Raw genomic sequence first — 25,938 nt, forward strand, 5'->3', positions numbered from 1 at the left:
CAATAAGGTATAAGCATTGCCAGCAATGAATATATAAACAAGGCTGATTTCCATTTTCCACAGCCAAATGTATAGATCTAGTAATTTATTTATTTGCATTTTGTGAAATCTGCATGGAGAAAAATATTCAAAATGCATTTTTTTTGGATAAACACGCAAATTGGCGTATTTACGCTTCAAGATTTTAAAGTGGTATTGTATCACTGTTAATCCTGATCACTAACAATCCAAGTTCCAAAGATAAATGTGTTTTTCTTTTTAACATTCCTGACTTCCTCTTCTTATTGTTCTCGTATGACAAGCAGTTTGTCAAGTTAGATACTTAATATGCACTTTGTTTAAAAACAAAAGAGAAAATTTAAATGAGGGTGCCATTTCAAAGTGTAATGCAGGAATCAGGTTAAATTTGAGATTTGCTGGGATTAAAAAGAATCTATTTTAGTGACAGATTGGTTTGTTGATTGCCAGGGTTTGGCCAAATCTCAAAATCCAGACCAGCAATACTTATTCATGTCTAACCACTCAGACTTTACATAATCACTGGCTTTGTGTGACTGTTGGTACGAACTTCAAGGACCCTTTGTTGTGGAAGACTCTTTATCTTTATCCAGGGAATTCCAGGATAAAAGGGGTCACAGCTTAATGAAGGGGTAAATCCTTTAAAACCGAGATTGAAGAACTTTTTTGAATGAGAAAGTGTGAATCTCTGGAACTGCCACAGAAGTAGTTGATGCATTGGCTATTTTAAAGGAGTTAGATGTAAAAATGTGGACTTAGGGATGATTGGGTATGGAGAGAAGGGGATTTTATTACTGATTTGGATGATCAGCCATGATCTTTGGAATTCTGGTGCAGGATCGAAGGGCCGAATTCTACTCCTGCACCACCTAATTTCTAATTTTCTATGTTTCTATGTGCCTGATGGCACAGAGTGAAGATGAACTGTTACCGATTTATCACTTGAATATCCATGAATGAGAAAATGTGCTTTTCAAGCAGAAGAAATGCTGTACTGTACACTGACAATGACAATTAAAATTGAATCTGAATCTGAATTAGTAAAAATGTTGGGCTTAGGCGTGATTCTCCTGCAGGGATTTTATTACAATTGGGAGTCACTTTATCTTTGGTCATTCTGGTAAAAATGTTCACTTACCTCCTCTTGTTGGTCAATCAAATTATAACAGGCTAAAACAATGAAATCATTCCACCATGCCAAACCACCGGTCACTGCCATATTTTGTTCCTGAAAAACAATAATAATGATTGGAGTCTTTCATCAGATTCTGGAAAATTCATTCATCACAAAAGAGTTGTGCTCCAATTTTTTTTAAATTATTGAGCATAAACAAACTGCTGGGGAACTCAGTAGGTCAAGCACATCTATGGAAGGAAATGGAGAAATTACATTTCAGGTCAGGACACTTCTTCGGCCTGAAAGGGTAGAGGGGAGATAGCTGGTAAAATGTGATGATGGGAAGGGATTGGACAAATGATAGGTGAATCCAGGTAAAAAGGGATTGTTTGGAAGATGAGGAAGACAATAATCTGCTATTATTAATATTGTTCCTTGTTCATGTAATTAAATATTTGCAGGTGAAATCAAGTTATACTGGTAATACTATCCCTTTGCTGAGCATCACCAGATTGCGCAGAATTCAGAATTATATGGTCATTAAAGTTTTAGAGATATTTCTCTTGATTGTTCACAAAATTTCACATATTTGTTCCATTTTCAAAAGTAACGGTCATGATCGAGTCTTCACAAATCCATGTTGGATTTCTCTCACTGCCTGAAAATGGGGATAGTATGATAATATTAACAATTATTATTTCCCAGCTCATTCCCAACATTTGTTTGGCTACCAGACAAATCATCCCCCGATTCCTATTTCTTAAAAAAACAAGATAATATATGCATTTTACCAATCTAACCAAACACTTCCCAAACCAAAGGAATTATGAAAAATTACAATTATGTCATTTAAATGCATCTGCACCCTTTGAAACTCCTATGTAAACCATCTAATCACAGGGAACACTGCTCTGTAGTGCCATTATTTTCTTCATCGTTGTTATTTTGCTTGTGGTTGTTTTGCTAGACTGATGATCTTGACTGAATATTAATTTTCTCAATGTTGTTCTCTTACTGATGTAATCATTTAATATAGCCTGTAATTAATTTATTCTAAACAAGCATTCGTTGTGCAGTTATCAAAATTACATGGAATGGCAGAAATGAAAATGGAATAATCTGTCACAATGTGATGTGCCTGGCAAGAGTTTTAGTCTGCAACTGTGCCATATTAGCACTGGTCTTGAAAATCAAAATTCTGCAGATACTAGAAATCTGAAATGAAAGAAACAGAAAATACTGTGAGCCCCATGCAAATCAGGCAGACTCTGTGGAAAATGAAACCGAGTTAATGTTTCAGGTTAAAGATTGATGACGGATCTTCAAGCTTCACTTTCCACAGATGCGCCTGACCTGTTAGGCATTTCCAACACAGGTTTTATTGGCACCAGACTTGCAGGTACAGCAAGGAATGGAAAGTGTTTGATTTCCCATCATTGATATTCCTCACCTTGAAGAGCCCCAGAACATAAATGCAAAAAATGGCATTCAAAATCAGTTGCACAAAATTCTCATAAATATTAACAATGAATGGTGCAACCATCAAAGAAAATGCCATTCTTAGGAATCACAGAGTTTCTGAATTGGAAAGCTGAAAAATCTCTCAAGATACATGTTTCTTCAGGTGGATAGAAAGACACCAGAATACAGAATCAGGTTCAAGTGCACTCGGACATTGGTCAGACAGCTTGCTGACAACTTACTTACAACAGAGATTGGAAGGAAAAAAACGTGGAAATCCAATAGCGAAATCCAAAACAAGAACAGAAAACATTGGAAGCACACAGCACGTCAAGGTGATTGTATTATGTTGCTAATAATGAGGGCGGAGAGAAGCATTGGAATGTCTCAAAATAGGGTACAGACAAAAATTGTCAAGGTAGCAATTACTTTAAAAAATAGCAGTTAGAGACAGCCAAGATAAATGAAACAAAACTGAAATAGAAAGGCACTGCCATATCTATGGTCAGAGGTGGAAAAGGTCATTTACTCAAAATCTGTTAAATTTAATATTAAGACCCCAGTTTGTAATATAGCCAGATGACAGATGAGTGTCTGTTCCATGAGATTAATTGGGGATCTCTGGAGTAATGTAGGAGACTACAGATCGATCGGTTTGAATGGGAACAGGTCAGAAGATTGAATTCCAGGGCTACTGTAGAGACTCATTTTATAAAGAATAGCTCTTCGGTGAAATACCCTAGGATTTCTGTGGACGCATATCGTAGGAATACAATGCTATTGGGATGGGCACAAAGAACAATCAGCATAAAATAAAATAAAACCTTCAAAAATAAAACTGGACAACCATTCTAATGAAACCCAATGCCTACCTGCGTAATATTTCCAAAAAGTTTCCATTTTCTTGTAAACAAAGCGTAGTGTGCAATTCCATATTTGCCTGCCACAGCAACACACTGACCCAGATGATCTATTGCTGCGAACTAAAAAACATCAGAATATAAATGAAATCTTAATTAATGATTTCATAATTTAATTTGTTTCATGATTTCATAATTTAATTACTGACAAGAATCTCACCTTTATTGGCCAGTTACTTTCTAGATAGGTACTGTGGATCTACAAGGAGAGAAATAAAAATGTACATAATCCAAAGCACAGAAAAACAATTTATAGAAATAACGGTTTTCAATAGTGTATCTGTGAATTGTACTTCCCACAAATCAAAATTTACTATTTCCTTTCCCATTGGAGGAGGCAATTCTTTGCTGGATACAATTATGCAAGAATCCTACAGTATAAGAAGGAAGAGACTCAAGGAATATTAATTCTTCTCGTTAAGCTTAGTATCCCAGATGATTAATTCTGGATTGTAATGCATTTACTTTCCATCTTTATATTATATTAATTGAAAAGTATTTCTGATATCAAGGGAACTAAAATGCAGAAGTTCAGCTATTATAATAATCCTTTGTTCGTCTGGTCAAAATCGTTTCAAAAGACAAACTGAATGGCACCATATTATGGAAATGCAATTAGTCACTTAATATCTCTCATCAGATTTAGAGACACGGACTGCACAAATCATTCCCCACAGCTAGCTACTAAACCCTTCAAAATAGCAAAGTATTTTGATGAATTCAAAACTGTGTTTAATCACTAGACTCTAATAAATATTGAAAGAATACACTACAGATAAATCTTGCAATGGCCATCAAGTAAAGTACAAAAAAATATATCACCTGTACAATATGCCAGTGCCTGTGTCCTAATAAAGTGCTTAAACCCTGAGGAATTAGAATGTCATCCAAAAGAAGGTTCTTTTCCCTGACTGGCTGGTGGCCTGAATTTGCTGATGCAGTACTTGAATTCTGATTCTGCAAGGCATCACCACAATTCAAATATAGACGATCCTCCCCTTGCAGAAGTACTTGCTCCTGGTTATTCTGAGAAAAATGATTGCAATAAGTGTTAAATATTTTAATGGTCCATTCATAAAAATATATTGATAATTATTTCTGCAACTTCTAAATCCCTTACAAGTTTTCACAGTAGTGTAAGTTATAGGTTTGTAAATAGTAATGTTGTTAACAAATTTTAACATGGCTAAAAACCAAAATAAGGGGGATGCAAAGGAAATGAAAAATAAGATAATTCATAGGTTTAATAACGCAAGAATAAAAAAAAAAAAAAAAATCAAACTAGAGATCAGGCGTGTTCTGCAATTTAATAACAATCCTTGTTAAATTTCCTATCCAATGCCCACATCCTTTCAAAAATCTCTCCACCTCAGCCTGGAATATGGTCACTGAAATCCCTACCCTCAAAGGTAAAAAATTCAGAAAATGTACCACCCTTTTGCACAAAGAAATTTTTCAATTCAGTCCTAATGTCTGACATCTTATCCAGAGACTCTCGCCTCATACAATATCTCAGCATTTATAGTCTCCTAGAACCTTGTATATCTCAATAAGATCTACTCTATTTTTTCTAAACTGCAGAATGAACTGCCATTCACAATATTTTTGCAAAGGTCAAATATCTTATCATGGAAATAAATCCAGAAAATGTCTGACCCAAGGGAAGTAAGGCTGCCTTTTGACAGGAGACCGAGATTGCACTTGGCCAGATGCCGTCAGCATGAATTCTTAACTCATGATGAAACAACTGATAAAATTTTATCAGCCTAAGTCGGTATGTGGATTCCATTGTCAGTGCTAAACTGTTCAAACACACTATAAGTTGAAAGGGAAAATACTCATTCATACAAAATCAAGCTTTTCTTCCGGATTCACTGGCATTTGGTAATTTCACCAAAAATTAAATTTAATCGCAGAAATAACACAATGGCTCCAGTTTGTCTGGTTCTAATCCTAAAAGTCGTAAATTCCACAGGAATAAAATGCAATAATAACCTTTTAGAATGATGGTGGGCTCAAATGATTTGTCTACCAAAACATCTAGGTTTTGTAACATTCATATCAAATAAATTGTATAGCTCATGATCTTATAGCAGGAAAAGAAGGTACAATCATATGGGGAGGTTATGTTAAACAAATAGTCATGGGTGTGATTTTTGGATTATAAAATAAACATGGCTCAGGTCAAATTATGGTAACTTGCAAGGGAACTGTAGTCAGGGGTTGTTGGCCTGCACAGGGAGGTTGCACGGCAGTCGAGGTCATGACCCATGACCCGTACTGTTGCCAGGCAACGCCTTCTGGAGTACAAGCAGTGAACATCAGGTAAGCACTTACTATGGCTGCCAGTACAGTCTTCTGTCCCAGCATCCGGACTCCACACTGACTGGTTCCACATTCACAGACCCCAGGCCGTCTGTCCCCGCGGCCGGGGGGGGGGGGCTTGGTCGGTGGTGGGGTCTTAGTGCCGGTGGGGGAATCGGGGTGCCGGTGCAGCGCGGTCGGTGACTCTGTGTGGGCGGAAGGACCAGACTGTTCCCAACTCTGCTGCAGCTGACGGGGATGTTGCCGGGTTTTCATCCCCGTGTGTCCGCTGCCCAGAACCGCGGCCCCGCTCCACCCGGCACCGTGTGTGTGTCCTGCCGACCCACAGCCCGTGACAGTGCGGCCCCACAGGGGAAGACAGGGCTGAATGCAGCCGTGGCCGGACAGCGCTGAACCCGGGGGGAGAGTGGGGGCTTTCCCTTCGGCCAATTGGTGCTCAGGTTCAGAGCAATGATACTGGAGCATTTGGCTCAGAGCGCTCAGTCACCCTCCAGCCCCGGGCTGTCGTGGGCCGGAACTTGCCCTCAATCCGCCGGCACGCTGCTCTTTCGCAAGTCAGTGAGCAGCAGTGATTATGGCGGTTTTCACTCACGGTTACCCCTATTTCCATAATCTTTTACAGCGCAAAAAAAGGTCCTTTTGGCGGTTTTTAACAGGTAAGAACGTATGTTTTGCTTGGTTTTAATAGTGTATGCCAGAGGCTGCAGCATTGTACTCCAGAAGGATTGAGCTACTCCGTGCGTCATGCCCTTTGACCTGATGACCTTACGTGCAACCACCCTATCGAGATAAAAAAGTGAAATATTTAAAGTTGAAGAAGATATTGAACAGAGTTGATCTGTACAGAGAGCGAGTGAGAGGGGAAGCAAATATATACCACAGGTTATAGTGAAGGACTAAAGCTGTGGAAGGTCCATAACACACACACACGCACAAACATGCAGCACAGATATAGGCCCTTCAGCCCACCACTGTCATGCTGTCAAGTCTCCGGACCAATGCAGTTTATTACCACTTGGTGTATAACCTATGCTTTGGTGATTCAAGAGCTTGTTGTGAGAATCTCTGGTGAATATCTTACTCTGTCAGATGCGATGGTGGAAGCAGATGCAATTGTGGTGTTTAAGAGGCTTTCAATAGGCAAGTGAATATGCAGGGAATGGAGGGATATTGATAACATACAGGCAGAGGAGATTAGTTTAACTTGGATCATGTTCAGCACAGACATTGTGGGCCGAAGGGCCTATTCCTGTGCTGTACTATTATGAGTTTCTGCCTCCAACACTTTCTCATGCAGTGAGTTCCAGATTCCAACTACCTTCTAGCTGAAACAAATCTTCCTCAGATATCCTCTAAACATCTTACACCTTACAATAAACCTATGCTGCTTAGTTTTAGATACCTATGCTATGAGATATAGTTAAGTTTCAATGAGGTGCCCTCTCATTCTTCTAAACTCCAGCGAGCTGAGGCCCAGTGCCGTCAAACGCTCATCATATATTAACCCACTCATTCCTGGGATCATTCAACGTGCAAATATAACCTGTTTCAAGTTGTCATCACTTTAATCTTCTAATATTCTCATTTCTGTCCCCTCTACACTTGGCACCCATCACTGGCCCAATCAAGCTCAATGCAAGTCATTTCGCCTTTTTATTATAGTTTGTAGTCTTCAGGGATCGAGTTCAACAATTGAAAACCATCATAATACTTCCAGAGGTCAACAACTGTCAATTAATCCAGTGGAAATGTCAAATTCCAAGTGTTGGTTATTTTACTTTAACACAGGAAATATTCATCAAGTCAATCAGCAGGTCCAGGAAAATTGAAAAATATTCGAGATAGAACAGATTTTAGGCAATTTCCCATTTAGTGAATTAATATAACTTGGATAATAAAATCTTGACCCATTCACTGCCCTTTATTATTTAATGTTTCCTGGATTTTACACTATCAAATATCTATATAACTAAAAGTCTCATCTTGACCACTTCCTGTCTGCGTTGTATATTGATTTTAGAAAAAACTACTCTATATCGCTATGATTTTTGGGCATCTTACTCACAGTCCTCCTCCGCTGAGGCAGCCCCGAGGATTTTTCTGTCCGATGAAAAATAAAAAAGTAATGAGTGTTTAAAAAATCTTGAGATCAGCTGATTGGTCCTCTCGCCTGTCAATCACCAGGATGAAGATAAGGCCCCTTCCGGGGGGGGGAGGGGCAGGACTATAAAACCCCGGGTGCCTGGATGTGAGTCAGTTACTCTGGAAGATCGTGAGGGAGAGGACACAACTGTGATTCTAAGCTGTGAATCAACTGAACTGTGAGTCTGCAATGTACTTGCAATAAATGATTTGTTAGCCCTTAATGAAAATGCAATTAGTTGCTTGGCCTGCCCTGTGCTTGAAACTGCAATGGAAATGGAAATGAAATGAAAATGCAATGAGCTGTTTGGCCTGCCCTGTGCTTAAAACTGCAATGGAAATGAAATGAAAATGCAATGAGCTGTTTGGCCTGCCCTGTGCTTGAAATTGAAATGGAAATGAAATGAAATGAAAATGCAATGAGCTGTTTGGCCTGCCCTGTGCATGAAATTGAAATGGAAATGAGTTGTTTGGTCTGCCTGAAACCACTAATTTCGGCTCACAGCACGTATTAGTCGAGAAATCAGCCCCTTTTGCCCAAAATACCCGTATTAGCCCAGGAAAAGTGCAAAAAAGTGCCACCAGCCCTGAGTGACTGAATTGCCAGCCCGCCAGGCTGAGTGATTGAGCTGCCAACCCACCAACCCGGAGTGACTGAGCTGCCAGCCCACCAGCCCTGAGTGACTGAATTGCCAGCCCGCCAGCCCTGAGTGACTGAGCTGCCAGCCCGCCAGCCCTGAATGACTGAGCTGCATGCCCACCAGGCCTGAGTGACTGAGCTGCCAGCTCACCAGGCCTGAGTGACTGAGCTGCCAGCCCAAGAATCCATTCGGCCCACAATGTCCATACTAGCCCTCTGGAAACCAGTCCCTTCAGCCCACAACACCCATATTAGCACTCCAGAAAGACCCCCCCCCCCCCCCCCCAATTGGGCACCAACATTGGAATTGGTGGAGAGGTGGAATATTGCGTTGGGAGACCAGCCCTCCCGTGTGAACATGGGACCCAACGGGTCCCACTTAGTCATTATATTTTATTATTTTTCCTCTTTCCCATTTCACTTGCTGAAAACTGGTTACATCTTTGATGGTACACAAAAAAGCTGGAGAAACTCAGCGGGTGCAGCAGCATCTATGGAGCGAAGGAAATAGGCAACGTTTCGAGCCGAAACCCTTCTTCAGATGTTTCTCAGTTCTCATGGAAGATGATTGTCTTGAAATATCAAAACATTTGACCCCCTGAACATTTCCTGTTTTCAAAGAAAAGGTATCCAGCACTCTTAAAATATGACAACCACTGTCTTCTAAAGATTAACAATTCACAGAAAAACACATTTTCTATCTGATGCAAAAATCCATTTGAGATTGTAATTTAAAAAATCACATGTGGTTAAAGTGCACATTGTCAGATTTCATTAAAGGGTATTTTTATACATTTTGGTTTCACCATGTAGAAATTACAGCTGTGTTTACACATAGTCCCCCCCATTTCAGGGCACCGTAATGTTTGGGACACATGGCTTCACAGATGTTTATAATTGCTCAGGTATGTTTAATTGCCTCCGTAATGCAGGTATAAGAGAACTCTCAGCACCTAGTCTTTCATCCAGGCTTTCCATCACCTTTGGAAACTTTTATTGCTGTTTATCAACATGAAGACCAACGTTGTGCCAATGAAAGTCAGAAGCCATTAAGAGACTGAGAAACGAGGATAAAACTGTTATGGGCCTGTCCTACTTGGCGATTTTTTAGGCAACTGCCGGCGACTGTCATAGTCGTAGCAGGTCGGCGAAAACCCAGCGACAACCTACGACAGTGTCTACTTCAGGAGAAGTCAAGCTACACTCATTGGCGTCAAGCCACTGTGGCCGAAAAATTTTCAACATGTTGAAAATTTAGCGCTGACCAGAAAGACGCTACGACTTTTTGCGCGACTGAGGAGACTACTCCCGGCGACCACCGGCGAACATGTGGAGACAAACTAGTCGCCTGTATTTGCCTAAAGAATCACCTAAGTGGGACAGGCCCATTAGAGACATCTGCCAAACCTTAGGTTTACTAAAATCAACTGTTTGGAACATCATTAAAAGAAAGAGAGCACTGGTGAGCTTACTAACTGCAAAGGGACTGGCAAGCCAAGGAAGACCTGCACAGCTCAGGACAGAAGAATTCTCTCTATAATAGAGAAAAATCTCCAAACATCTGTCCGACAGATCAGAAGTCAGGAGTCAGGTGTGGATTTGTTAATGACCACTGTCCGCAGAAGACTTCACGAACAGAAATACAGAGGCTACCCTGGAAGATACAAACCACCAGCTACAAAAATAGAATGGCCAGGTTACAATTTGCCATGAAGTACTTAAAAGAACAACCACAGTTCTGGAAAAAGGTATTGTGGACAGACGAGACGAAGAGTGATGGCAAAAGCCCTGCTGAAGCAACAAAGGAGTTTTCCAAGGCTAAAAAATGGTCAACTCTTGAGTGGCCAAGTCAATCACCCGATCTGAACCCAATTGAGCATGCCTTTTATATGCTGAAGAGAAAACTGAAGGGGACCATCCCCCAAAACAAGCATAAGCTAAAGATGGCTGCAATACAGGCCTGGCAACGCATCACCAGAGAAGACACCCAGCAACTGTTGATGTCCATGAATCACAGACTTCAAGCAGTCATTGCATGCAAAGGATATGCAACAAAATACTGAACATGATTACTTTAACTTACATGACATTGTTGTCCCAAACATTATGGTGCCCTGAAATGGGGGAACCATGTATAAACACAGCTGTCATTTCTACATGGTGAAACCAAAATGTATAAAAATGGCCTTTATTAAAATCTGACAATGTGCACTTTAACCACATGTAATTTTTTCTATTACAAATATCAAATTGTGGAGTACAGAGGCAAATAAATAAATGATGGGTCTTTGTCCCAAACATTATGGATGGAGGGCACAAGTCAACCATGACAGGAATAAACCAGAACAACACGCAAAAGGATTAATCAAAAGCGGGGGGGGGGGGGGGGGGGGGGGACATGGGAACATCGTGCAAAGTTTAACAAGTGGTTTTCAAAATCAAATTGGAAATCTCTCCAATAGCTGGTCTATCAATAGATAGTAAGACATTGTATGTAGACAATGAAGGAGACGGTAGCTTAATTTAAAAAAAAAACATGGCCCAATATATTTGTGACTTAAATTTACTTTTCATACAGATACAACAGAAAACGGAAGTAGCATAGATGAAACAAAGATGTAGCCACTAGTTTGCAATTAATAAAAATTGTTAGCTACCAAAGTTTAGCTTGGAACCTACCATGCAGGGATTGACTGTTAGAGCGCTTTTGATGAATTGGAATTGAAGAATTTCTGCCTGCTGTATCACACTTTTATTTTCCAGGTCACTGTTTATTTCCTGATTGTTGTTATCACTGGAAATTGCCCAAAGGTGATAACCTTCAGCACCCCAGCTCTGTGAATATATAATGTAACATAAGCAAAACATAAGAAAAACAAATGATTCTAATCGTCGAGTATAGAAGAAACAAGAAATATCAGTTTTGTTTCAGCCAATGAGAACAATATGTTCTTTCACCTCAGATGAATTTGAGTTTACAATGCAAAAAAAAAATTCAACTCATTATTCTGAATCACCTTTACAAAAAACAAGATTAGTTTGGTAGTCTGGGCCAAAATCGTTTCTCACTGAGCATCAAAGTTTACTTAAATGTGGCTCTATTTAATATGCAATGCATTAAATGGCAGCAAAACCTAAAAATAACACATTATGATTTTTAACACCTCTCTGAATTTTACTCACCATAGAGCTGATTTTAATGGGCTCCTTTTTTGTGCCATCAGAATAATGCCTTCAAAACAAGTGATTAATAGAATGATTAATTGAAGCAATGCATAAAGTTTAATGATTTCCAAAACCAGCTTTCATCAGTTCATCAAAATTAGCTTTCAGCCGTTCTTTTCCAATCACGTATATTTAAGATCTTTGACGATCATACACTTTTAACAAAAGCCCAATTTCATATCATTATGGTCAGTAAAATACTGTTCGGGTGATATCCACATAGTTACCTGGACAGGTTCATAGAATATCAAAAGTATCCTTTAATTGACAGATAGACAAAAATGCTGGAGAAATTCAGCGGGTGAGGCAGCATCTATGGAGCGAAGGAATAGGCGACTTTTCGGGTCGAGACCCTTCTTCAGACTGAAGAAGGGTCTCAACCCGAAATGTCGCCCATTACTTCGCTCCATAGATGCTGCCTCACCCGTTGAGTTTCTCCAGCATTTTTGTCTACCTTCGATTTTTCCAGCATCTGCAGTTCTTTCTTAAACACTATAATTGACAGGTTAATTTTTCAATGGCGGATAATATCCAACTGGGCAACTTGGATAACTAGATACAAATAAATTCCTAATTATCACCCAACTTTGTCCCAGAAAATTAAAAATCAATCGGATTCCTGCTGGACATTCTCAGCAAACCAGCCGTGAGTGCCATAATGTAACTTCAACAATAATTATGCCATTCAAAATTAGCTCTCATCTGCCCAATTCGCAATCTCATTAAATCCATTCAGGGATTAATCTCACATGTGATTATAGAACAAAAAATGAATTTTCTTCCTGTCATGTCAAAGAAAATCAGAAATCACTTTGTCCTGTCAGAGCTTTGAAGGTATTTGTAATGATAAATCACACCCTAATTGTCATGAATTCTAATCTACATACAAAGGATTACATAACAAAAAGAAAATTAAGCATTTTTCCCATTTCTAAAATTAACAATTCTGAAATATTATTCTGTAATTCTAGAGTATTATTACACAAGTGAGGCCAAGGAAAGAGCATTCACGTTGCGGCCCTGTTTCCACCAATCTTTCCACCACTACGCACAAGAAGTACAAGACTCCATAGTATGCTGATGCCGAGAAGTGTTTTCAGCTCTGGCTGAACAATTTCTAATAGTGATGTGGACTCGATAAGAAGATTAAACAAGTACTAGCTACTCTTCACAAGAACCTAGACAGAAAGTTGGCAAGTTGCATTTGATGCATCTCTAATGTGCCAAATCTTGTTCTTACTGTAAACATTTGATCAAAAACTGTTTGATTGCAATCAGGATATTGACCTTGACTTATTTCCCATCCTTAACCTGAATGCTGAGATGTCAATTTTGGTGGCTCCGGTCTCATCTTAACTAGTTATTGTTAATTTAGTTGAAAGCAGGCTTTAAACTGGTCAGATCTCACAGTTCTACGGTAGGTAGTCCATTTACCAGGTGAGACAACAGTAACAAATGAATTAACCATCAACACAATTGCAACTTCTCTGTCTACCCCTCCCATATTTCATTATTGGTGAAATATTTGTTTACACATATTGATTCTCAAAATCTTTCACATCAAATTACATCAAATTATGACTAAAGTTTTACTAACTTATTTAAACCTTTCTGACTAAGGTTTTACTAACTTATTTTAACCAATTCACAGCACAGTACTCAAACTTAAAATAAAATTGGTTATCAAAAATTACAGCAGGATATTGATTTGGACAAGTCAGCTTAGGAATGAATAATGCAGTTTAATGCAGGCTAGGACTTTATCCAAAATAATGAGGGGAATTCAAAATGTGTACAAAATAATGAGGGGAATATATAGAGTAGATGCAAAATCTTTACTCAGAATAGGGGAATCAAGAACCAGAGGCCATAGGTTTATGGTGAGAGGTGAAAGATTTAATAGGAACCTTTTTAGGAAATATTTAATAGGCAACCTTTTCACAGTTGCCAGAGGAGATAGTTGAGATACCATAATAACAATTAAAAGACATGTGGACAGGTACATGGATATGTAAGGTTTAGAGGGTTATAGCCAAATGCGGGAAGTTGGGACGTGTAGGTGGGGCATCTTGGTCAGCATGGGCACGTTTGGTCGAAAGGTCTGTTTCCATGCTGTATAACTATTTGCAACAGTAAAGGCGCAGTATGAGTTCTGGAAAGCATAGCCAAACCCCCATAATCTGCTGAAGAGTTTTCTTTCTAATTGTATTACAATATATCAGTATAGTTGTGTAACAAAATATGACAAGCACCATACAACGGGATAACATACAACAATGAATTATGTGGCTTCAGATGCAAAATTGGAGAATTCAGCTAAAATTCCACAAGTAGTAAGTATAATGAGGTATTGTATCTTACCACATATTTCTAGTGTTAATAATCAACTCACCTATTGCTGCACTTAAATTGCCTAATACTCTAAAGCTAGTTTATGAATATAATTTTCAACCTGCTCTCACCCCATGCAACAATATTGTAAAGCCAAAATTTCTTAAGGAAATACTTACGCAAAGTCACCACCTAATGTGCAAAATAGATGAGCACCAAAAACACTCCACAAAGATAAGCCTCCACAATCCCATGTTACCATAGCAACACTCCAATCGGGTGACCATTTGACCAATTTCACAGCCCCGGTTTTATTCCAAATATCTGTCCAAGACAAAGACAGAAATATTGAAATCCTGTACAAACAGTAAAACTCTTAATATACAGTCACACAGATTACGTATCATATTCTCTACTTAAACCTACATACGGACTGCTCTTGGGTTAATTGCAGTTCAGTAAAGGTTGTTGTTCTGTAGCGAATTCCAATCTGGATTATTTTTCTCCTTGTATATTGAACAATGTGCTACAATTTACAGCAACAGCTCTCCTAACAACACCTGCCTGTTAGTTGACATGTCCTTTGATGTATTCGTTTTAAAAATCTTTTCATGGTAAGTGCACACTAACAATGGTGCAGCTAAAGATTGGCGACCCATATCAACAGAACGTCAACACAAACAATTGCACATCTCTAAATTGTGTTAGATTAAAGCACCGTGAAATAAATTGCTCAATGTATGAGAAGAAAGTTTAAATACATTGGTGGGGAAGGAGGAGGAGCAGGTTACATTTAATGTGAAATCAAGAAGAAGTAAATCAGAAAATAGGGCCAGAAATGGGAGAGACAAAACAAAGCAAGAGTAGGAAATAATTAAAATATTATATTTTTAAATCTCTATCTTTTAAAACCCAAAGCAACAAAACTCAATACAGTGCCCTCCATAATGTTTAGGACAAAGACCCATCATTTATTGATTTGCCTCTACACTCTACAATTTGAGATTTGTAACAGAAAAAATCACATTGGTTAAAGTGCACATTGTCAGATTTTAATAAAGGTTATTTTTATACATTTTGGTTTCACCATGTAGAAATCACAGCAGTGTCAATACATAGTCCCCCCCCATTTCAGGGCACCATAATGTATGAGACACAGCAATGTTATGTAAATGAATATAGTCATGTTCAGTATTTTGTTGCATATCCTTTGCATGCAATGACTGCTTGAAGACTGTGATTAATGGACATCACCAGTTGCTGGGTGTCTTCTCTGGTGAAGCTTTGCCAACCCTGTATTGCAGCCAGCTTTAGCTTATGCTTATTTGGGGGGCTAGTCCCGTTCAATTTTCTTTTCAGCATATAAAAGACATGCTCAATCGATCAGGTGATTGATTTGGCCACTCAAGAATTGATCATTGTTTAGCTTTGAAAAACTCCTTTGTTGCTTCAGCAGGGCTTTTGCCATCACTCTTTGTCTCGTCTGTCCACAAGACCTTTTTCCAGAACTGTGGTTGTTTTAAGTGCTTCATGGCAAACTGTAACCTGGCCATCCTATTTTTGCAGCTGGTGGTTTGCATCTTCCAGGGTAGCCTCTGTATTTCTGTTTGTGAAGTCTTCTGCGGACAGTGGTCATTAACAAATCCACACCTGACTCCTGAAGAGTGTTTTTGATCTGTTGGGCAGGTGTTTGGAGATTTTTCTCTATTATAGAGAGAATTCTTCTGTCCAGAGCTGTGCAGATCTTGGCTTGCCAGTCCCTTTGCGATTAGTAAGGTCACCAGTGCTTGATTTTGGTAAGCCTAAGGTTTAGCAGATGTCTCTAATGGGCCTGTCCCACTTTGGTGATTCTTTAGGCAAATACAGGCGACTAGTTTGTCTCCACATGTTCGCCGGTGGTCGCCGGGAGTCGTCTCCTCAGTCGCGCATAAAGTCGTAGCGTCTTTCTGGTCGCCGCTAAATTTTCACCATGTTGAAAATTTTTCGGCGACAGTGGCTTGACGCCAATGAGTGTAGCTTGACTTCTCCTGAAGTAGACACTGTCGTAGGTTGTCGCTGGTTTTTCGGCGACCTGCTACGACTATGGCAGTTGCCTACATAATCGCCAAGTAGGTCAGGCCCATAACAGTTTTATCCTCGTTTCTTAGTCTCTTAAAGGCTTCTGACTTTCATTGGCACAACATGTTGATAAACAGCAATAAAAGTTTCCAAAGGTGATGGAAAGCCTGGATGAAAGACTAGGTGCTGAGAGCTCTCTTATACCTGCATTACGGAGGCAATTAAACACACCTGAGCAATTATAAATATCTGTGAAGCCATGTGTCCCAAACATTATGGTGCCCTGAAATGGGACTATGTGTAAACACAGCTGTAATTTCTACATGGTGAAACCAAAATGTATAAAAATACACGTTAATAAAATCTGACAATGTGCATTTTAGCCACGTGTGATTTTTTTTTTCTATTATAAATCTCATATTGTGTAGTACAGAGGCAAATAAATAAATGATGGGTCTTTGTCCAAACAGATGGAGAGCACTGCCGGGGAACTGAGGCTAGTTGTCTATGATGTCTGGATCCCAATGCTCAGCGCTTCGTGTTTCGGAGTTGGCTAATGTTATTGATTTGTAATTAGTTGACAAAGCCTTAATTTATTAATTCGGAATATCCAGGGGGGATGGAATAAATGTTATATTAAAATGACATGCAAGGTCACAACATACAGCCCCGATAACCCATTATTTCCTTGCGAGGCTTGAGACTAGCTGCGGATCCCAGGTTGCCTGCCCCTGGTCTGGCTGTAGCACCCAGGTCGCCTGCGAGCCCCGGGTCTTGCTGCAGTTCCCCTGTCCGGTCCCGGTGGCCGCTCGCAGCTACCCGAGCGACTGAGTGAGTTGCTGGCATGATCCCCGACCCCTTCCTTCTCAACGCTCCTGCCCTCCCTGCAACTTTACCCCTGGCGGCCCAGCCGTGCTGACCTGGGCCAGACTCCCCACAAGCTGTGGAAGGAACTCTCTTCCCCCCCACAGCGGTGTTGTCCTTTTACAGCCACTGTACTGAGGGATAGCCAAGTCTATCTTTCTTGGCTAACAATCCAACCTTATGCCTCCAAGATGCAGGTACATTTTCGGACCTTAATTTAGGTAGAAAATAGCGTCTTCATTGCCAGGAAATACGGTAACTATTTTACTGAATAAGGCTAAAATGAATTTTAATTAAGAACTTGTGTCGGAAGGAACTGCTGTTGATGGTTTATACCAAAGATAGACACAAAACTCAGCAGCTCAGGTAGTATCTTTGGGGGAAAATAATAGGTGTTTTCCTTTTCCTTTTATTCAGAGATGCTGCCTGCCCCACTGAATTACTCCAGCATTTTGAGTATCTTTAATTAAGAACTTTTAAGCTTAGATTAACCGTTTCACCATTGATATGTATGCTTTGCGGGTCATCAGTTAGGGAAGAAAAATATTGTAGCAGGATTGCATTTGTACTAAGCAGCCATAAAATCTCATACCTACCAGGGTAATGTTTTGGAGTTAATTCCAACTTGTGGGATAGTTGCATGCTTCCTGTGGTTGTATCCATTGTGTAAACTAAAACAGAACCACTAGTGGAATGCAAAATAAAATCAGTTGCCAGAAAATATTCATACATTCATTCCATTCATCAGCGGGAGCCTTCTTTTGACCCACAGCCAAACACTGTTTACAAGGTTATCATCAAGATGCAGAAGCACGATGCCTATTTGTTCCTGACAATAAATTTCAGATTTAGAAAAGGGAATAATCAATATTTTCAATCACTATCATCTGATTTGAAAGGGCAACTCACTATTGTGTTTATTTTTTTAATCTACTGCCATAATTTCCAAATTTGTGATCTAATGTTCATTAAAGATTAATTGTTGCATTTCACAGTGATTTCATGCAGACAGAACTATCATTCTATGTTAAATAAGAACAATAATTAAAAGTACTTGAACAACATTTTTAATATGTTGAATTATAGGCTTTCAGCCACATCAGTATCATCTTCAATTATAAACCCAAATTGTCTCTTCATTATTTCCCAATTTAAACAGCTGCCTCAATCATTCCTCACAGTTAAGCATTCTAGCTGATTCAATTATTCTTGATTTCCCCTTTATTTTTGTAATAATCCGGAGTTTATTCCTTGGTTACCAATTTACTAAATTGTAGAGATGCTCTGTGAATTCTTCTTTGAAATGCTTGTGGAATTCTTACATTTTCATTTCCCCCTATGCCCGTAGCTCCCGATCATTGCACTTTTCTAGATTATGGTTTATTCAAGTACCAAAATCTAACACGTATGCTATTCATTACTGGCAATGTTTTCTGCAGTTTAAGTTTTAATGTTAACAAGATAAATTGACTTACTTTGCACAGCCAAATGCCATCAATTTGTATTTGTTGTTAATAGCCACACAAGTGCCATCAGTAACGTCTTGCGCCCATACACCATGAAAATCCTAAAAAGTAATATTTTAATTTTGCAACGAGCTACTGAAAACAGTCTTGTCACCTTACAATAGTGTTTGGCATTCTGGCAATATAAAGCCCATTCAAATAGAAGCTGCATAAACAAATCGAGGTATCTTGCTTCCTCCGCAAGATGCTCATGGTTCTGATATGTTCCACTATCCTACTCACAATATTTCATCGAATTAGTTACAAATGAAATTAATTCAATGTATGCATGGGGTAAAATATCTCTTGCCCATGCTAATAATTAGCCAAGGAGGGAAAAAAAAAACAAATGACAGGCACTCCCGGTCAACTTGCTCCATGGTCCCATTATTTGTAGGTAGTGCATGAAATATGTTTTTTAATATACCATTTAAAAGTGGTAGCAGGTAGTGTAATACATTTGAGAACTTTAGGCATTACTGATGTCCTAAAAATTTTATCAAATTATGAAGAAGAAAATCAGGATGATAAACAAAGCCTGGCTAATTTAGAAAAAAAATCTGGTTATTTATTGAACCCATATCAAATATGATTTTATCCAAGCTACAGGCAACCCCCACATTACATAGTCCTTGAAAGATGCCAATATTAACGCATACCTGTTTTTCCCTTGAATCCTATGTTAGAAGCGAAGACATGCAAATTGGTAGGTTAACTGGCCTCTGTAAATTACCCCTAATATGCAGAGAGTGAATGTAAATGTGCGATAACATAGAACTAATGTGAATTGGGGATTAATGGTCGGCATGGACTCGATGAGCTGAAGGGTCTATTTCCATGCTCTATCTTTTAATCGATAAATATGATCCAATGGAATGTCTTTCTCTCATTTTAAGCCATTTTTTAGTAATGACAAAGTGATTCACTACTGTTATTTAAACAGCAGAGGCCAACGGAATTTAGCGTTTTGCATACAAATCCCACAATTTTCACCAAAATGATGTTGCTGAATAAAATTATGTCCTGCCAAATGGAGGAACTATTCCTCTAGGTAAGGAAGGGAGCTTTACACCCCAAGGTGTAACTCATCCGTTGTATACTGTCCAGAAATATACTGTAAGGATTTACAAAACAATATAATCTAAAGCTTATTTTACCTCAGCTGTAGGTTTACTGGACTCAGGAGTAATGAAACCGATCCGACCATCATCAAAAACCACAGCAAACCCATCAAGAGTTGCACAGTATTCCATATCTTGGATACATACACACTCAAAATCTAATGAAGGACCTGTCGGGAGGGGGGGAAAAAAAACCTTAGTATCATGGTACGCTATATAAAAACCATACCAGGGTTTCAAAGCATTATATACTGTGTTGTATGGCTATACATCCTAAACCAATTAAAGAATTATTCATTAATGAAATCAAAAAACGTTCAAATATATTTGGCATTAACGACAGCAACTGGAGACAGTGAAACACAAACTTGCATTTTAGGTGGAAATGTCAATGGAACTGCCAACATTACTCTGCATTGCAACCTTGCACTATTCTGTCTTCATTGTATTTATCATTAGTTATGTATGTCATTTACTCTGTGAGCTTCATGTGAACAAGAAATATCATTGAACTCTGGTGTATAGACAGTAAACTAATCTGTAACTTGCACATTTCTATGCACATATGCAAACAAAGACACAATTTCTTAAAAATACTGTCAGTATCCTAATACTGGACTTCATATAGATTAAATTATGTCTGACCAAATTCTCTATGGAAGGAAAAAACCTTCCTTAAAGTGTTACTTATCTGTCACATATTGTCCAAGGATAGTGGGAAGACAGTAGTTAATGTTTCAAGTTAGACCATGTATCGGATATCCTGCTTTCATGGGGTATTTTAGACTTAGTGGTCTCTCTGGAATGTTGACAAAGAGGGAAGGAGCGGGTGCTGGTTTGTACTGTGGAACTTGAGGATGTGCAACTTATTCAGGATCTGTGATGGTAACATTGATCCCACATGTCAGCGAGGGCTCAGTCAATCATGGTGGACCAAAATATTTAGTTAAAGATAGAGATTATAGTACTTCCCTCCATTAATTTATCTAAATAATAGAATTAAAAATATTAACATTTCTGAACTGCATGATTCGATCAGTATAAACAATAACATAAAATGAAATTCCACCGAATATGAACTGTGATAGTATTGTATTTGCTTCCAAAATTCTTAAATAGGGAAGCCTGCATCTCAGAACACAGTGGTCTTTCGCTCCTACATCTCTGAAGAATTGGAGGGGTAAGGATGAATTTGGCTGACAGTTATATGCTGATTACTAGAAACATTATTTGTTCATATTTGTCTGAAGAAGGGTTTCGGCCCGAAACGTTGCCTATTTCCTTCACTCCATAGATGCTGCTGCACCCGCTGAGTTTCTCCAGCTTTTTTGTGTAACCTTTGTTCATATTTATTGGACAAATAGTAATTAAAAGATTGTTCTATTTAAAATCATGTTTATGTTCACTGTTAACTCTGACGGTACATTGTCTTATCTCAAAGTTGTTTCTGTCCAAGTTTCCATGAATCTAATCAATCATAATAAATTTTTGTGTTGATTAATCATGGCATTTTTTATTCCCACAGACCTTTATAAAAGGAATATAGGTGTAAGGCTTTGTCTGTGAAGTTGAAAAACTAGCTTTTGGGAAAAATGGTGTAAATATCTCACTGACAGCATTACAATCACTTGAACTCCCACATGCTGATAATTGGTAAGCAGCGTGCAGCTTGTTTTTACTGCTCAACAACCAAAGAACACTTACCCATGTATACCCACATGAATCTCATTTTAAAGGAAGAAAGAAAACAGAAATGGCAATTTAAGAAGCAGTTTTCTTGGATAAATCTCAGCACTGTTCAGAATGACAAAATGTAAACATCTTACCTCGTGACGACTGGAGGTCTACAGAAAATGGAACAGAACAAAGATTAATGGCTTTCCTTCCATTTGTTAAACCATCCCAGTGAATAAGATGGAGTATCCTATCATTGGTAGCGATTACTAAATCATCCTGCATTGACTGCAAACTGGGAAGAAGGAAATTATATTTTATTTTTATTGACACATTAAACTATTACAATAAAATCAGAAAAACTATCAACATTTCTCATAAGCAAAGACATATAATCCAATTCTAAATTTTCTACTCGCAACCAATTTTTGATTTCTGCCTGTAGACATATTTATTAAAATAGTAATATTTAGTAATATTTATTACTCGTTGGAAAGAATGGTGATGGCATTGTTGCTGCAATATTGCAAATTTCAGTACATGATCATCCAAATGGTGCTTAGAATTAGAAGGGAATTAAAAATTGTAATTCTAAGGAAGAAATTAATACATTTGGGTGGCAATAACAAGCAAGGATACTTTTATTTAAATCAGATATTAAATCATAGCACCATTTGCACCTGTTGCATGTAAGGATTCTGTTCATTTCTTGGAAAGCATTTTTAAGTCTGTTCAATCCAAAAGTCTGCCCCAAAGTAATGTCACTGAGAACACATTACTTGGCCATTTGAAATTAAAACAGAAAATTCTAGAAACACTCAGCAGGTCAGGCAGCATCTGTGGCAAGAGAAAGAGTCAATCTGAAAAGTGAACCCCACTGTTTTTTCCCCAGATACTCCTTGACCACCTAATTCCAGCATTTTCTGAGGTTTTTGGACTTTAAGCAGATTGATCTGTCCATATAACCATATAACAATTACAACACGGAAACAGGCCATCTCGGCCCTACAAGTCCGTGCCGAACAACATTTTTCCCTTAGTCCCACCTGCCTGCATTCATACCATAACCCTCCATTCCCTTCTCATCCATATGCCTATCCAATTTATTTTTAAATGATACCAACGAACCTGCCTCCACCACTTCCACTGGAAGCTCATTCCACACCGCTACCACTCTCTGAGTAAAGAAGTTCCCACTCATGTTACCCCTAAACTTCTGTCCCTTCATTCTGAAGTCATGTCCTCTTGTTTGAATCTTGCCTATTCTCAAAGGGAAAAGCTGGTCCACATCAACTCTGTCTATCCCTCTCATCATTTTAAAGACCTCTGTCAAGTCCCCCCTTAACCTTCTGCGCTCCAGTGAATAAAGACCTAACTTATTCAACCTTTCTCTGTAACTTAGTTGTTGAAACCCAGGCAACATTCTAGTAAATCTCCTCTGTACTCTCTCTAATTTGTTGACATCCTTCCTATAATTAGGCGAACAAGGTTGAACAAGTTAGGGCTTTATTCTTTGGAGCGCAGAAGGTTAAGGGGGGGACTTGATAGAGGTCTTTTAAATGATGAGAGGGATAGACAGAGTTGACGTGGATAAGCTTTTCCCACTGAGAGTAGGGAAGATTCAAACAAGGGGACATGACTTGAGAATTAAGGGACAGAAGTTTAGGGGTAACATGAGGGGGAACTTCTTTACTCAGAGAGTGGTGGCTGTGTGGAATGAGCTTCCAGTGAAGGTGGTGGAGGCAGGTTTGTTTTTATTATTTAAAAATAAATTGGATAGTTATATGGACGGGAAAGGAATGGAGGGTTATGGTCTGAGCGCAGGTATATGGGACTAGGGGAGAATACGTGTTCGGCACGGACTAGAAGGGTCGAGATGGCCTGTTTCCGTGCTGTAATTGTTATATGGTTAATAGAATTGTATTAAAGATCCTATTAGAAGTCATAATATTTACCACAGCAAAACTAACTATTGGATTAATATATATATATATATGGTTCATTAGTTTGTGTCACAGCAACAAAACAAAGTTCCACACTTTTACCACAGTCTTTCCAGGTGAGGCAGGGGTTCACTTGCACCTCCTCCAACCTCACTTCGTGTATCCGCTGTTCCAGCTGTCAACTTCTCTATATTGGCGAGACCAAGCGCAGGCTCGGCGATCGTTTCACTGAACACCTCCGCTCAGTCCGTCTTAACCTACCTGATCTCGCGGTGGCTCAGCACTTCAACTCCCCCTCGAATTCCCAATCTGACTTTTCTGTCCTGGGTCTACTCCATTGTCAGAATGAGGCCCAGCACAAATTGGAGGAACAGTACCTCATATTTCACTGAGGTAGTTTACACCCCAGCGGTATGAACATTGACTTCTCTAACTTCAGATAGCCCTTGCTTTCTCTCTCTATCCCCTCCCCCTTCCCAGTTCTCCCACTAGTCTTAGTGTCTCCGACTACATTCTATCTTTGTCCTGCCCCCATCCCATGACATCAGTATGAACAAGGATCTCGGCCCAAAACCTCACCCATTCATTCTCTCCAGAGATGCTGCCTGACATGCTGAGTTACTCCAGCATTTTGTGTCTACCTTCCATTTAAGCCAGCATCTGCAGTTCTTTCCTATACAAAGTTCCACACTTACATAGAATAAAAAAACAAAACGTTATGGCCTGCTCAAATATCAGCCTAACAAATAAATCAATGTCCTGTGGAAATCAACAAAAGGTGAAGAAAAAAACTGCAACAAACAAGGTTTTTTTTGGGATGAATTTTCCACATTACAACCACGGAAAAGATTTTTAGGTGGCAGCAAATATGCTACAAAATGAACAGTTGTCAGCATGAATCTTCAGATCATGGCCAACGCATATGAACTGCAAACAAATAAAATAAGGAATGAAAAAAAATCAAGAATGACAACTATAAAATTATTTGATGAAAAATGATTATTTGGCTGTTTAATTCCACAGTTCCACATAGTTCCACAACTTAATTTCAACATCCTCTTGTTCAGGTTACTTTCTACCTGGCACAAGACTCCAGTAGTTACACAATGTAATTCATTTTGATTGATAGACAAAATGTAAGTTTCACGCAATACCATAGCTATATTCTCAATACTTTCAAAATATAATTAACTCAAATTAATGAACTGCACCAAGTTACATCCAATAAATCTAAACGCTAATCTCAGAGGCAGTTACAAAGTGAAATTCTCTTATGAAATATGAAAAAAACCCGATGTGCATTTAAAAAATGCAAAGCAGTTTGCAACAGCGGACTAATGTTCAAGGATTACCTTGTGATTTGTGCTTGGAAATCCAGCACCTTTTTCATCTCTACAGTTATTGATGGAGCACATTGTTCCTCCTTGTAACCGGTAGTTACCTTGACTCTTTGATTTCCCCTGTAATAAAATAAGTGTATTTTTGAAAGCAGGCATGCTTGTTATTTTCACATTGCACATTCATCCAATTATCAAATGATCCATTATAATAAATTTTTAAGGAATTGAAGCGTGTGATTGCGTTCAAAATGTCTTGCTTAAAGATCTTTTTTAATCTATTCAAGTTTTAAGAACCTTCAGAAAATTGGGTTGCATTGATTATATTTTTTAGCAATAGCATTCAGAAGATACATAAACATTCACATCACTTTTAATGTAAATGAGAATTGTAGAAAATTGAAATATATAAATGTTAAGATTAATAGATTTCTACTTGCTGGAAAGAGCAATATGGGAAAAGTAACAAAGCAGTGAACTTTTAACACTACCACACTAGAACAATGCCCATTGGTTAAGAAAAAGGAACATGAATTCTTTAAACATTCATTGAATTTGGGAATACCGTTGAAGCCATTTTTGGCAATTCTTAAGTTCCAGGCAAGAGAAGAAATAAAGGGATAGCTCATTTAAAACTTATAGAGTTTAAAGCTTCCATTCCAATGTTGTATTTCTGAATCCATTTTATATTGTAATTGTGTACGTTAGAAAATGACTGGGGAATTGTTTTGGTTTAAAGCTACCACCAAATGCCTCTCATTAAATATTTTGATAGAGCCATCTTATGCATTTAACATTTGGCCAGTTCATGTCAGCCTGCTAATAGCTGAAGACAATGATGGGTTGAAAAAAAAAACAGAAGCACCACTTCATCCTCAAAAGTTGTCCTATTGCTCAATCTAAAATGCATGTTGAAATTGGATCCATCTCTAACATTGGTGAAAAAGATAAAGTTAAAATTACTGATCAGTTAGCAAGATCAGACAGCGGCATAGGGCTGGAAGACTTGTAAGAGAAAATTTCCATTGATCTTTCAAAACATAAAATCAGCTTATTAATTCTGATAAACCTTGAAGGAAGGTTTGCATGTTCAAACAAATCTACTGCTAATGGTATCAACAAAGAAGCAGCCTCCAAACAACATAAGCATTGGCAATTAAATGAATGGAGTGTCTAGACATACAAATAATTAATTGCTTGAAAATAAAGTACACCAAGAACTTGAACCATACATAATTAAATATCTATTTCATTTAC

General features: G+C 38.5%; 1 protein-coding gene across 2 annotated transcripts in view; it reads right to left on the reverse strand.

Annotated features, from left to right (window-relative positions):
• ric1 (RIC1 homolog, RAB6A GEF complex partner 1) overlaps nucleotides 1–25,938 on the reverse strand; it is a 121,845-nt gene that overhangs the window by 38,585 nt on the left and 57,322 nt on the right. For both annotated transcript variants that reach the window (XM_055632639.1, XM_055632638.1), the window contains exons 4-15: nucleotides 24,697–24,804; nucleotides 21,554–21,696; nucleotides 19,764–19,897; nucleotides 18,577–18,668; nucleotides 17,698–17,786; nucleotides 14,359–14,503; nucleotides 11,807–11,855; nucleotides 11,303–11,458; nucleotides 4,339–4,542; nucleotides 3,677–3,715; nucleotides 3,469–3,579; nucleotides 1,157–1,246 (exon numbers count right to left, since the gene is read on the reverse strand). In XM_055632639.1, the coding sequence (XP_055488614.1) occupies nucleotides 1,157–1,246; nucleotides 3,469–3,579; nucleotides 3,677–3,715; nucleotides 4,339–4,542; nucleotides 11,303–11,458; nucleotides 11,807–11,855; nucleotides 14,359–14,503; nucleotides 17,698–17,786; nucleotides 18,577–18,668; nucleotides 19,764–19,897; nucleotides 21,554–21,696; nucleotides 24,697–24,804 (1,360 nt within the window). The remainder of the gene's footprint in view (nucleotides 1–1,156; nucleotides 1,247–3,468; nucleotides 3,580–3,676; nucleotides 3,716–4,338; nucleotides 4,543–11,302; nucleotides 11,459–11,806; nucleotides 11,856–14,358; nucleotides 14,504–17,697; nucleotides 17,787–18,576; nucleotides 18,669–19,763; nucleotides 19,898–21,553; nucleotides 21,697–24,696; nucleotides 24,805–25,938) is intronic.

This window comes from Leucoraja erinacea, chromosome 3 (assembly GCF_028641065.1).
Source record: "Leucoraja erinacea ecotype New England chromosome 3, Leri_hhj_1, whole genome shotgun sequence".
NCBI classification, from domain to species: domain Eukaryota; kingdom Metazoa; phylum Chordata; class Chondrichthyes; order Rajiformes; family Rajidae; genus Leucoraja; species Leucoraja erinaceus.